Source organism: Rhinolophus sinicus, chromosome 7 (genome assembly GCF_057876585.1).
Source record: "Rhinolophus sinicus isolate RSI-liver-muscle chromosome 7, RSI-T2T, whole genome shotgun sequence".
Lineage (NCBI taxonomy): Eukaryota > Metazoa > Chordata > Mammalia > Chiroptera > Rhinolophidae > Rhinolophus > Rhinolophus sinicus.
Genome location: NC_142507.1, coordinates 50,006,979 through 50,021,421, shown reverse-complemented (window position 1 = coordinate 50,021,421; position 14,443 = coordinate 50,006,979). Strand labels below are relative to the sequence as shown.

The window sequence follows — 14,443 nt, the reverse complement described above, 5'->3', positions numbered from 1 at the left end:
CGCAAGGCCCCAGGGGCAGGGCCTGGCTCACTAGGGAACAGGGCTGTGCCATGAGGTCAGCGAGGGCCTCCCTCGCCCCAGGCCGGCCCCTCCCCGTGCTGGTCCTGGCGGTGCTCCTGGTCGACTCTCTTGGCGAGGATGTCAGTTTGCAGCCTGAGTGGGACTTTGACGCCTATGAAATCACCATCCCCAAGAAGCTGAGCGCCCGCGGAGGGGAGCAGGGTGCGAGCAAGCGCGTGTCCTACCTCCTGCAGGTGAAAGGCAAGAAGCACGTCCTCCAGCTGTGGCCCAAGAGGTTTCTGCTGCCGCGCCACCTGCAGGTTTTCTCCTTCACCGAGCAGGGGGAGCTCCTGGAGGAGTACCCTTACATCCCCAGGGACTGCAACTACGTGGGCGTGGTTGAGGGCACTGGGGAGTCGGAAGCTACCGTCAGTACGTGCATGGGGGGTCTGCGCGGCATCTTGAAAATCGATGCCCAGCGTTACCAAATCGAGCCCCTCAAGGCCTCGTCCACTTTTGAACATGTCGTCTACCTCCTGAAGGAGCAGGCATTTCACCAGCACCTCTGCGGCTTAACTCGGAAGGAAGGAGAGCAGCGGGCGGCCCCCCGTGACCTTACCGCCAGGCTGGGGGACTTGACCGGAATCATTAGACACCAGAGGAACTTGGAATTAGCCTTGATCTTTGATCATGAGAGATATTTGTTTTCCAATTCCAATCTGTCTGAAGTCACAAGTGACGCCATTCTTCTGACTTCGATTATGGACACTTACTTTCAGGAACTCCATATGAGAATACAACTAGGCACCCTGGAAGTATGGACGGATCAAAACAAAGTAGAGCAGAGGACAGTGGAACTTTCCACCAAAGTGCCCCCATGTCTGCTTCCAAATATTCTCTCCCCTTCACTCTGTGTTTTGTGGGGAGAAGAGAAAGACTGAGTGGCTCTCTGGGGGAGTCTGTGTCCATCTCTCATGCCCAGGGAGGGTCTCATCCTTCTCAGACCTGTGTCAGCCCCAGTATTTTCAGTCTGGTTCTAGGCTGAGCCTTCCTACTGTTCCCTCACCTTGGCTCAACAGCCCTACAAGTCTACTGTATCTCACCCCAGTCTCCTCTGTGTGTGTTTCTATGTATTAGTTAGACCTGCTATGTCTCCCAGTCTTGGTGAGGTGGCATTATATAGTAGGTGCCCTGTGGGGCCCTGGCACAGTCTCCCTGGTCACCTGTTCCAGGTGCTTCAGGAGTGTCCCTTGTGTGTGTTGTGTGTGCCCACCTGTTACAGTTGAGCCTTGATTGCTATTGGCACGTACATGGGTGGGATTAACCCTCAGGCTGACTGGCTGTGGGGTTTGTCCACGTCCACAGCTTATGGTCTACAGTGCAGAGGGCTTACCCCACTGAGTGGGATTTGCCCCAGCAGGCTCTGGTGTCTGTTGAGACTGCCCTTTGTGTGTGCTGCTTATGGGGCTAATTGGGCAGTGCTCTGCTGTGGTCTGAAGCGAGCTTCCAGGTATGTGGGTTCTGGGGCCTCTTGGGAGGGGCTCCAGTATAGGAGCAGTTCAACCACGGCCTGTGACCAGCTGAGGGCTACCTGGTAGGAGCTACAAAGTGATCCATGGTTGTTCACTGCCTGTGATAAACCTGGAGGTGCATGGGAGAGGCCATGCTACAAACCGAGGATGTCTGCCACCAGTACCATCCCTGGGGTAGCTCAGCACAAAGGACACCCTGAGGCCTGCTGCCACCTGCCAGCTCCCTTAAGGATCAACCACTGGTAACGCCTCATGTGGTATGTGTGTTGGTGGAGGCAGGATCTCAGGGAGTCACTGGAGTGGGAAGAGTTGTGTTCACCAGATTAATGTAGATTCTGGTTTGGTGCCAGTGCTGAGCGTGGAGTTACTCAGCAAAAACCTCTGAGTACACTGAGGCCAGTCATCACTCACCTGGGGTCTGTCAGACTCTGATAGTTTTCCAAGAAAGAGTGCAGTGCAGGTGGGGCTGGCTGCTCGCCAAGAAAGTGCCCCTACCGTGTTTGAGGACTTGGGTGGGGCGGGGTCCTCAAGCTGATTGAAGCTGACTGAGCCAATCAGATTCAGATTTGGCTGTGGTGGGGGAGGGCTCACACAGGAAAGATGGCGCCAGCTTACCAGTTTACTGACTGGCTTACCGGCAGCATGGAGGTAGGATTCTACACAGGGAAAATGGAGACTGCTTTCCAGCTCTCTCCCTGCAACCACACACCTCAGTCTGCCCCCCCATATGTCTCTGACGCCCCTCCGGCAGAGCTCAGGGTGAGTGCCCGCGAACGTGTGAGTCTGTGCATCAGCCGTTTAAGAGGACAGTTGGGTTTCCCGCAGCCTTCTGTCCCATACAGATGGTTGGAATCCCCACTGTTTTACATAGCCAGAAGTGGGGGCCCCTCTTGCCGGCACCAGTACTGGAGACTGGGGAGACCTGTGTGGGGGGCTGGGTTTTCTCATTCCTCCAGGGGAAAAACTTCATGGCCGAGATACCCCTCCTGAATCCTAACTGCCGCAAAGAGTTTTGGGGCCTGTTCTGCGTCTCCACCCCTTCTACCTGTCTCAATGTGGCTTCTTCTTTATATCCTCAGTTATAAAACTGTTCAGCTAAACTTCAGGTGGTTCTCCAGGTTGATTGTTCTATAATTTAGTAGTAATTTTAATGTGTTCCAGAAGAAAGCAGGCACAGTGTTTATCTATTCCGCCATCTTGGATCGTTCCTGCAGGAGGAGATAGTCTTAAAAGAAGAATAAAACAGCCATACACTGAAAGAAAATATTTGCAAAACACATATCTATTGAGGGACTATGTCAGGAATGTAGAAAGAACTCTTAAAACTCAACAATAGAAAACAACTCGGTTAAAAATGGGGAAAAGCTTTTTTTTTTATTTCAGGTGTACAAAACTACATAATGATTAGACATTTACACCCCTCACAAAGTGATACCTCCCGGGTCTACTACCCCTCTGACATTGTACATAGCTATTAATATTACAGTATCACTGACTATATTCCCTATGCTGCATATATATATATATATGACATTCAATATTATTTTATGTCAGTTTCAGGTGTACAGCTCAGTGGTTAGGCATTTATATAATCCATGAAGTCGTCCCCTAATAAGTCCAGTACCCATCTGACACCCTACACAGTCTTTAAAATATTATTAATTATATTCCCCAAACTATTTCACATCCCTATGACTCTTTTGTAACTACAATTTGTACTTTCTAATCCCTTCACCTTCTCTCCCATCCCTCAACCCCCTTCCCATTTGGCAACCATCATTTTCTCTGTATGAGTTTATTTCTGTTTTGTTTGCTTGTTTATTCTGTTCTTTAGATTCCACATATAATTGAGATCATATGGTATTTGTCTTTCTCAGTCTGATTTACCTTACTTAACATAATATCCTCTAGGTCCATTCACCTTGTTGCAAATGACAGGATTTCATTCTTTATTATGGCAGAGTAATACTCCATTGTATAAACGTACCACCTGTTCTTTATCCAATCATCTATTGATGGGCACTTAGGTTCCTTCCATATATTGGTTATTGTAAATAATGCTGTAATAAACATAGGGGTGCATATATCTTTTCGAATTAGTGTTTTGGATTTTTTCAGATAAAAACCCAGAAATGACATTGCTGGGTCATAAGGTAGTTCTATTTTTGACTATTAGAGGAATCTCCATATGGTTTTCCATAGTGGCTGCACCAATTTGCAATCCCACCAACAGTGCATGAGGGTTCCCTTTTCTCCACATTCTTTCCAGCACTTGTTGTTTGTTGATTTATTGATAATGGCCATTCTGATAGGTGTGAAGTGATATCTCATTATGGTTTTAATTTGCATTTCTGTGAGGATTAGTAATGTTGAGCATCTTTTCATATGTCTATTGGCAATCTGTATATGTCTATTCAGGTCTTATGCTCATTTTGTAATTGTTAGGTATTTTTGGTGTTCAGTTGCATGTTCTTCATAAGTTTTGGATATTAACCCCTTATCAGATATATCATTGGTGAATATCTTCTCCCATTCAGTAGGTTGTCTTTCTGTTTTATTGATGGTTTTCTTTGCTGTGCAAAAACTTTTTATTTTGATGTAGTCCCATTTGTTTTTTTCTTTCGTTTCCCTTCCCTGAGGTGACATATCAGAAAAAAATATTATTAAGAGCAATGTCAGAGAGTTTTCTTCTAGGAGCTTTATGGTTTCAGGTCTTACATGTAAGTCTTTAATCCATTTTGAGTTTATTCTTGTATATGGTGTAAGAAAGTGGTCTAATTTCTTTTTTTTTTCTTTTTTTTTTTTTTTTTTGCATGTATCTGTCCAGTTTTCCCAACACCATTTATTGACTAGACTATCTTTCCCTCAGTGTTTGGTCTTGCCTCCTTTGTCACAGATTAAATGACCATACAGACATGGGTTTATATCTGAGCTCTCTACTCTGTTCATTTGATCTGTGATCTGTGTGTCTGTTTTTATGCCAGTACCATGCTAATCTGATTACTATAGCCTTGTAGTATAGTTTGACATCAGGTAGTGTGATACCTCCATTTTTGTTCTTCTGTGTCAAGATTGCTGTGGCTCTTTGGGGTCTTTTGTGATTCCATATAAGTTTTAAGATTATTTGTTCTAGTTCTGTAAAAAATGCCATTGGTATTTTGATAAGGATATCATGGAATCTACAGATCGCTTTGGGTAGTATGGACGTTTTAATGATTGCCAACGCGGATTCAGAATTGGCCGTGTCAGGGAGGGCTTCACACAGGAAAGATGGTGCCCAGCTGCATGGCAGAAGGATTTCACACAGAAAAAAATGGTGACTGTCCCTCCAGTCCTTGCCTTGAGGCCACACAACTTAGTCTCTCCTTGTATGCCTCTGACACCTTCTGAGTGACCGTCCCTCTGCCAGAGCCCAGGGTGAGTGCCTGCAAGCACTTTAAGTGGTGTGGCTTCTTCTTTATTTTCTTAGCTATAGGACTGCTGTTCTGCTAGCCTTCAGGTGGTTCTCCAGGCTGATAGTTCTATAATTTATTTGTAATTTTAATGTGGTCATGGGAGAAGGAAAGCATTGACCTATTCCACCATCTTAATTGGAACCCTTCCCCTTCTACCTTTCTTATTTCTAGCTCTTTTTCCTCTTAGAACCTTATTTTTATCAACTATGCATGTATCCCTGAAAATGAAGTTCAATTTTGCCTGATTTTGACATTTATATTTATTTGTTTTGTTTTTCCTTGTTTGTCATACTCATCCATGCATGCTATTGCATAAAATTCTGGTTTATTATCTCAATTGGCACAGTCCCTGCAGTTATTGGAAAGTAGGATTGTTTCCAGTTTGACAAATATTACTACATCCATGTATCCTAATGTACATATGTACACATTTCTATATGGTATACACCTGGGAATGGAATTTTTGAATCATACAGCATATTTTCAACAATATGAGATAATGCTAAACAGATTTCTAAAGGGATTTTACTAATTTACATTGCCACTAAAGGCTAAGAGAGTTCTTATTAGTCTGTATCTTCACCAAAATTTCATATCATCAGCCTCTTGAATCATTGTTAACCTGATGGGCATAGGTTCAGATAGCAGCTTTAAATTGCAGTATACTCTTTAATAATGTGACTGAGAACCTTCCATATGTTTATTGGCTACCTGAATTTATCTTTTGTGATGTGCCTATAGAAATCTTTTACTCATTTTTCTATTAGAGTATATGTCTTTTTTCTCATTGATATGTCAGAACCATTTATAGTGCCCTTTGTCAGTTATAAGATTATTCAATTTTTGATCCAATAATAAGACAGAATCATACCACACCTAGGAGACAGAACTGTGTTCCATACAAAGAAAATCAGAGATGTGCTAAAAAAATGTATTAAAGCACATATTAAGCAGGCAGTTTTACAATCACAGGTTGACGGAGGACAGAAGAATGATACGAAATTCAGAAGCTGAAAGGGCATAAAATTTTCTGTATGGTGAAAGACACTATAAAAGTTGTGACAAATAAAAGATTGGCAGAATTGTCGCAATTATAAATAGCTACCACAAATCAATAAAAGCAAAAAAAAACTATATGATACAATAATGGGCAGAGGATATGAACAAGCAAATTGAAGAGTTATTTAACAGTATATCATGTATTTGAAAATGCTAAGAGAGTAGATCTTAAAAGTTCTCATCATAAGAAATAAATGGGACTATGTGTGGTTATGGATATTAACTAGAATTATTGTGGTGATCATTAGCAATTAGCAATATATACTTACACCAAATTCTTATGTTGTATACCTGAAACTAATATACAATGTTATATGTCAACAATACTGCAATGAAAAAAAGAATTTAAAAAGTTGATTGGCATCAAGCTACTATAATATACTCAACCTCATTAATAATTAGAGGATGTGACTTAAAATAATGAGCTGTCTTTCTTTTCTAATGTGAGTCTAGATTAAAGAGTTGGATATTAAATATCGCTGAGAAGGTGTAGAAATATGGGCCTTCTATAGCTCTGCTGTCTAATTTGGCAACTAGCGGGCACATGCGGCTATTTAAATTTGAAATAATTTAAATGAAGTTTAAATTCAGATGACTCAGATACAATAGCCACATTTCAAATGTTCCATAACCATAGGTGCCTTGTGGCTACAGTACTGGACTGTATTGACATGTTTCCCATTGCCAAAAGACTACAGACATCAGCAAGACAGCAGAATAGGAAGCTCTAGACACGCCTTCTCCCACAACAAACCCACCAAATATCGCTGTGAGAAATACAGAAACCAATTAGAGGGTTCGTGCAATGCAGGTGGGCATGAAGCCGAGCACGTGGAAGCCGCGTACAGAATGTGCAACACTCGCCACTCTCTTGTCAGAAGTCCTTTCTTCAGTTACACACACACACACACACACACACACACACACACACACACACATACACACACACACACACTGCAGCATAATTGGGAGGAAACCCTGAATTCCCATCATCTCCTTGGAGAGAGAAAGAAGTAGAATGTGAGTCCAACTGGCATTCCGAGGGCTGTAGAAAAGGCTAGTGTCTATCTTACCTGTATTCCAGTACTCAGGGACAGGGGTTCAGGTTGTGGGGTCTCCCAGAAGAAAGATAAAAAACATGCACTGTGGTGTGCAGCACCACAGACTAGGTGGAGCTCAAACACCAGAGCAAGTTCCTGAGTAGAAATTGACAGATCTTTTAAAGTAGATTTGATACACATAAACTCAGAAAGGACTTGAGAGGTGTCCAGAATCTGTAGCCTAGCTGTGTGGAGAAAGTCACCTTGTATGAAAGCAGACAGCAGTCTCAGAAAGTTAGCTGATTTTTTAGATGCCAAAATCCCAAACACAAAAATAACAACAGGACATACAAAGAAAGAGGCAACCATGACATGTTTAAAGGAAGCAATTACATTTATAGAAACCGAACCTAAAGTAATGGAGATATATGAGTTGACAGACAAGGAATTCAAAATTATTATAAGGATGCTCAATGAATTCAAAGATACCAGGCAGAACAACAATTCAGCAAACTCAAAGACAGGACTTTCATAGTTAATGAAAGAGAGGAAGAAATATTAGGTTGGTGCAAAAGTAATTGCAGTTTAAAGGGTTAAAAATAATTGCAAAAACCGCAATTGCTTTTGCACCAACCCAGTAGAAAAGAATAAAGAAAAATGAAGAGAGCCTAAGTGACTTATAAGATGCCATCAAATGAGACAACATATGCTTTATGATAGTCTCAGAAGGTGAAGGAAAGACAAAGGGGCAGATAGGCCATTTGAAAAAAGAATGGTCAAAAGTTTTCCAAATCTGAGGAAGAAAATGGACATACAAATTCAAGAAGCTGAAAAAACTATAAGACCACTGAGACCAATTAAAGGGACCTATACTGAGACACAGCATAAATTGTCAAAAAACACAAATAAAGACAGAATTTTGACAGCACTGAGAAAAAAGTGACTGTTACATATAAAGGAAGTCCTACTAGATTGTCAGCAGAGTTCTTAGCAGAAACCTCGTAGGCTATAGAAGAGTGGGATGATACATTCACATTACTGAAAGGAAAAATACTGTCAACCAAAAATACCATATCTGGCCAAAGTATCCTTCAAAAAAAACTAAGGAGAAATTAAGACTTTCCCAGATAAGCAAAAGCTGAGGGCGTTTATTACCACTAGACCTATCCTACAAGAAATGCTGAAAGGAGTACTACAAGTTGAAATGAAATAGTAATAAACAGCAACACAAAACCATACAAAAAAAATATAATTCCCTGTTAAAGGTACATACTGAAAAACCTTTAGCTAGATTGCCTTTGAAAAAAAGAGAGAGGACTAAATGACTAAAATCAGAAGGTGAAAGAAAACTACAAAACATTGCTGACAGAAATTAAAGCATACAGAAATAAATGGAAAGACAGAGTGTGTCCGTGTATTGGAAGACTTAATGTTATTAAGATGTGAATACTATTCAAGGTGATCTACAGATTCAGTGCAATCTATATCAAAATCTCAGTGACTTTTTTTCTTCAGAAATAGAAAAAGCCATTCTAAATTCACATGGAATCACAAGTAACCTTGAATAGTCAAAACACTCTGGAAAAAGAACAAAGTTGGAAGTCTTACATTTCCTGGTTTCAAAATTTACTACAAAACTACAGTAGTCAAAACAGTGTGGTACTGCCATAAAGATAGACATATAGTCATATGGGTCAATGGAATAAATGGAGAACCCAGAAATAAATCCTTGCACACATGATCCAATTAATTTTGGCAAAGATGCCATGATCTGTCAATGGGGAAAACTCCAAGCTTTTCAACCAACAGCATTGGGAAAACTGAATATCCCCTTGCAAAAGAATGAAACTGAATGTTTACCTTACACCTTATTAAAAAGTTAGGTCTAATTGGACCAAACAACTAAACATAAGACCTAAAAAATGTAAAATTTAGATGAAATCATAGGGGGAAATCTTTATGTCATTTGATTTGGCAGTGATTTCTCAGATGTGACATCAAAAGCAAACACAACAAAATAAAATTAGTGTATAAAATCGATAAAATGGCTAAATTAGACTTTATGAAAATTAAAAACTTTCATACAACAAAGAACTTTACTGACAAAGTGAAAGGCAACCCACAAAAGGGAAAATATATTTGCAAAATCTCTGATGAGGGATTAATATCCAGAATATACAAAATTTCCCTTAATTCAGCAATAAAGAAACAAACAATCAAATTAAAAGATAGGCAAAGGACTAGAACAGACATTTCTCCATAGAAGATATACAGATGGCCCATAAGCACATGAAAAGATGCTCAACATTGCTTGTTATTAGGGAAAATGCAAATCAAAATCACAAGGAGATATCACTTCATACCCGTTAGGATGGCTATTACCAAAAACAAAAATAAAAATAAACAACCCCCCCACACACACACACACACAAAAATAACAGATGTTGGGGAAGATGTAGAAAAATAAGAACCATTGTTTGTTGCTGCTGAGACTGTAAAATAATGCAGCTGCTATAGAAGAGAGTATGGCATTACCTCATAAAATTAAACACAGAATTACCATACGGTCCAGTCATTGTACTGGGTATATACACAAAGGAACTGAAAGCAGAGACTCAAATAGATATTTCATTGTATGTACAGATGATCCCCAACTTATGATGGTTTGACTTACAATATTTTAAACTTATGAAGCATATATGTTTACCATCGTAAGCCAAGGAGCATCTGTATTTACCACATTTTGATTACCCATTCATCCATCAATGGACATTTGTGTTGTTTCCACCTTTTAGCTTTTATGAGTACTGCTGCTATGAAAATGGGTGTACAGCATAAGTTTAAAATATTGTAAGTCAAAAATGCATTTACTACATCTGACCAACCAAACTTCATAGCTTAGCCTAGCCTACCTTAAATGTGCTCCCAACACTTACATTAGCCTCCAGTTGTGCAAAATAATCTAACATGAAGCCTGTTTCATAATGAAATATTGACTATCTCCTGTAATTTATTGATTACTAACAGTGGGAAACAGCATGGCTATCTGGGTATCACTTTTACACCGCTGTAAAGTAAAAAAAAAGAAAATCGTAAGTCAAACCATCATAAGTTGGGGATCATCTGTACATACAATGAAATATTATTCAGCCATAAAAAGCAAGGAAATTCTAACACATGCTACGACAGGGATGAACCTTGAAGACATTATGCTAAGTGAGATAAGGCAGACACAAAAGGACAACTACTCTACGATTCCACTTGTGCATGGTACATTGAGTAGTCACATTCATAAAGATGGAGAGTAGAATAGGGGTTTTGGGGGACCGCAGGGAACGGGAACCGGAAGTTGTTATTTAATGGGTGGAGAGGTTCAGGTTTGCAAGATAAAAAGAGTTCTAGAGATTGGTTGCACAATGAAGGTATCTAACACTATTAAACTGTACACTCAAAAATATCTGACCTGAAACTGTAAAACTTTTAGAAAAAAACGGGGAAAGATCCTTAATGTTGGAATGGAAATGATTTCCTAAATAAGACACCGAAAGCACAATAACAAAAAGCTAACACAAACAAATGGGGTGACATCATACTAAAAAGCTTCTGCACAGCAAAGGAAACAATCAATAAATTGAAAAGACAACTTACAGAATGGACGAAAATATTCTTGCAAACCATATATCAGATACGGGGCTAATCTCCAAAATACATAAAGAATTTATTCAGCTATAAAAACAGAAATCCTGCCATTTGCAGCACCGTGGAAGAAACTGGAGGGCATTGTGCTAAGTGAAAGAAATCAGACAGAGAAATACAAATTCTATGTGGTTTACTTATATGTAGAATGGGTGGGGGCACTAATTTCACAGAAACAAAGATTAGAAGGGTGGGGGGCTTGGGGGAATGGGAAAATGGGTAGATGTATGTCAAAGGCTACAAACTTTCAGTTATCAGTAATATAAGTGCTGAGATTCTAATGTTCAGCATGGTGTCGCTAGTTAATAATACCTGAAGTTAATAATATACCTAAATTGGCTGAGAGTTGCTCTCAAGCATTCTCACCCCTCCAAAAAAAATTTAACTATGTGAAGTGATAGATGGGCTAATTATCTTGATCTTGGTAGTCGTTCCACAATGTTTATGTATACTCAGGACTCTACTCTGAAGACCACTGTAATTCTATGCAACTCACAACATCCACGGCTTTAGTGTTCTGAAAAGCCACCAGGGCATTCTTTTTAGGATATCCAAAACTTGACCACAAACCAAGGGGCAAGGGAATACTAGGAAAAGTAAGTGCACTGATTTATTTCCTGAACAAGAATATCGTTTATTTGCTGATCAATCTTGAAGGAAAATTAAGTAAAAAAGGATGGAGAGCCATTTGGATAAACAATAAGCTTGTTCAACGTTTGACCTTTGGTTTTGGAGGGGCTGGGGATTTCTTGATTGCTTTTTTGGTTTTTATAACTTTTTGTTCCTTTGGTTGTTCATCTACAATAGGTTGTTTACCTACAATCGGTTGTTTACCTACAATCGGTTGTTCACCTACAATCGGTTGTTTACCTACAATAGGTTGTTCACCTACAATCGGTTGTTTACCTACAATCGGTTGTTTACCTACAATAGGTTGTTCATCTACTATCAGTTGTTTATCTACAATGTCAGTCAGTAGTGGTGTTTCTTTCTGTTTGGGTTTTAAGCAATTTCTTATCAATTGCCTGAAAATCACAATAATCACTGAAATGACTAACAAAAGAAGGCGTCCTAATATAAGTGGCACAACCTTCGCTGAGGGGGGCACCTCCGGTTTCTGCCATCCAGGCGGCCCACTGTCAATGCTTCCTCCATAACCTATCTCCTCACAGAATGGAGGCGCCCAGCCATACAGGCAGTGACAGTTTCTGTTATTGTTGCAGGTGCCTCTGTGGTTACACTTCTCAGGCTCACAGTCATACTTCAGGACTGAGGTACTGAAACAAGTTCTGTTCACACATATCCGGTCCTCACCACAGAAGGTGCCATCATTTACCATACCAATGTCAGGTATCCCCAAGGGTACCAAGGACTTATGATAGCCTGTGCCCCAGCAGATGAGATTTTCATCCCGCAGGTGAGTAGAAATAATAGTCGTATAATCTGGCATATCAGGGAGGGTCTTGATGTTTATACACTGTACCCTGCCACATAATGAATTCCGCTTTGTACACTTTTTATAGGAACTACTCCCCAAAATACCACAGTTCCCATGTTGGTCACCAATTAAATTAATGGCCTCATAGCACTGATGAGCAGCCTCCCGGGCATCAGATCCAAAAATGTGTTGGCACTGCATGTATGCGGAGCGGCACCCCTTGCTGAAACAAAGGGCTTCGTACTTGCATGGGGTTCCATCCTGCTTGTACGTGTCATTGGGGCAGAGACCTGACGTCCCATCGCAGTACTCTGCAAGGTCACACTCGTTTTCTTCCTTCCGACACAAATACCCAGAAGGCCGAAAGTGACAGTTATGACAGCAAAGTCCAGTGCTGCAGTTGACACCGTACCTGAATTTACAACCCGGTTCACAGCAGCGGTCTGCTTCGCAGTCCTGGACGGAACCACAGTCACACTGCTCATCGTCTTCCACAATTTTGTTTCCACATCTCTTCACCACATAACTATGTCCAGGGATGTCACTGAGACAGTCTGCCTGTCTACGCACGTGGTTCAAAAACTGGATATAACTACAATTACTGAACCCAGTTCGCCCGGTGCCCATAATGCAGCTGCGCCTTCCCTTACACCGGCAGTATTGTACGTCGTGGCTCATTCCCACGCTGTGGCCCAGGTTATGGGCCCCCCACGTGGCAGGTCCAAGGACACTTAAATCAGGAAAAACGCTTATAGAAGCAGCATATTCCTTAGTGCACACTCTTCCCCAGGACCACGCAAGCGCATCTATATAATGTCCTTTAACGTATAGTTGGATCCAATCTGCTGAAATCTGAGCACTTAGTATATTTTTTTGATATATCAAAAACTGGCCTAAAGCCTGCTGTAAGGTTGGAAAAGCGATATCGACTCTGTTTTGATCCGTCCATACTTCCAGGGTGCCTAGTTGTATTCTCATGTGGAGTTCCTGAAAGTAAGTGTCCATAATCGAAGTCAGAAGAATGGCGTCACTTGTAACTTCAGACAGATTGGAATTGGAAAACAAATATCTCTCATGATCAAAGATCAAGGCTAATTCCAAGTACCTCTGGTGTCTAATGATTCCGGTCAAGTCCGCCAGCCTGGCGGTAAGGTCACGGGGGGCCGCCCGCTGCTCTCCTTCCTTCCGAGTTAAGCCGCAGAGGTGCTGGTGAAATGCCTGCTCCTTCAGGGGGTAGACGACATGTTCAAAAGTGGACGAGGCCTTGAGGGGCTCGATTTGGTAACGTTGGGCACCGATTTTCAAGATGCCGCGGAGACCCCCCATGCACGTACTGACGGTAGCTTCCGACTCCCCAGTGCCCTCAACCACGCCCAGGTAGTTGCAGTCCCTGGGGATGTAAGGGTACTCCTCCAGGAGCTCCCCCTGCTCCGTGAAGGAGAAAACCTGCAGGTGGCGCGGCAGCAGAAACCTCTTGGGCCACAGCTGGAGGACGTGCTTCTTGCCTTTCACCTGCAGGAGGTAGGACACGCGCTTGCTCGCACCCTGCTCCCCTCCGCGGGCGCTCAGCTTCTTGGGGATGGTGATTTCATAGGCGTCAAAGTCCCACTCAGGCTGCAAACTGACATCCTCGCCAAGAGAGTCGACCAGGAGCACCGCCAGGACCAGCACGGGGAGGGGCCGGCCTGGGGCGAGGGAGGCCCTCGCTGACCTCATGGCACAGCCCTGTTCCCTAGTGAGCCAGGCCCTGCCCCTGGGGCCTTGCGAGTGAGACTTGCGGGCACGCAGCCGCCAGAGGCGCTGGAGCGCCCAGTGCGGGGCTGCGTGAGCGGGGCGTGCGGGAGTCCCAGCCTCCTCCGCCAGGTCAAGGCTGGGTCAGGCTCCTTCTGGGTGATTTTCCCAACAGGCTCACGTCTTGTCCAACGCATCTACTTCGGGGTTCTAGAACCGCGCCGTTGGGCGCACGTGGAAGAAACGAGGGAAAGAAAAGTGCGCGAGAAGCAAAGAGAAAGGGGCATTATTGGCAGCAGGGATGGAGAAGGGCCGGGAGCAGCCTGGGAAAAGGGGAAGGAATGGAGAAATAGGAGGAACAGAACAGAATGTGTTAAATAAGGCTCACTGCATCCTGTGCCGTTTGTCTGTTTCTTTAGGCGCCAGGGCGCCCCCAATGTGCGCCATGTGCGAAGGAGCCCAGAAACAGACAGGACCGGAACCCTGTGAACG

The 14,443-nt window shown here is 42.5% G+C and overlaps 1 protein-coding gene across 1 annotated transcript; it reads right to left on the bottom strand.

Moving 5' to 3' along the window:
* Positions 1–2,716: 2,716 nt before the first annotated feature.
* Positions 2,717–13,936, bottom strand: ADAM30 (ADAM metallopeptidase domain 30). Its single transcript, XM_019714212.2, has 2 exons — positions 11,711–13,936; positions 2,717–2,740 (listed from the first exon to the last, which is right to left on the bottom strand). The coding sequence occupies exons 1-2, from the start codon at positions 13,934–13,936 to the stop codon at positions 2,717–2,719; spliced, it is 2,250 nt and encodes a 749-aa protein (XP_019569771.2).
* Positions 13,937–14,443: the final 507 nt, after the last annotated feature.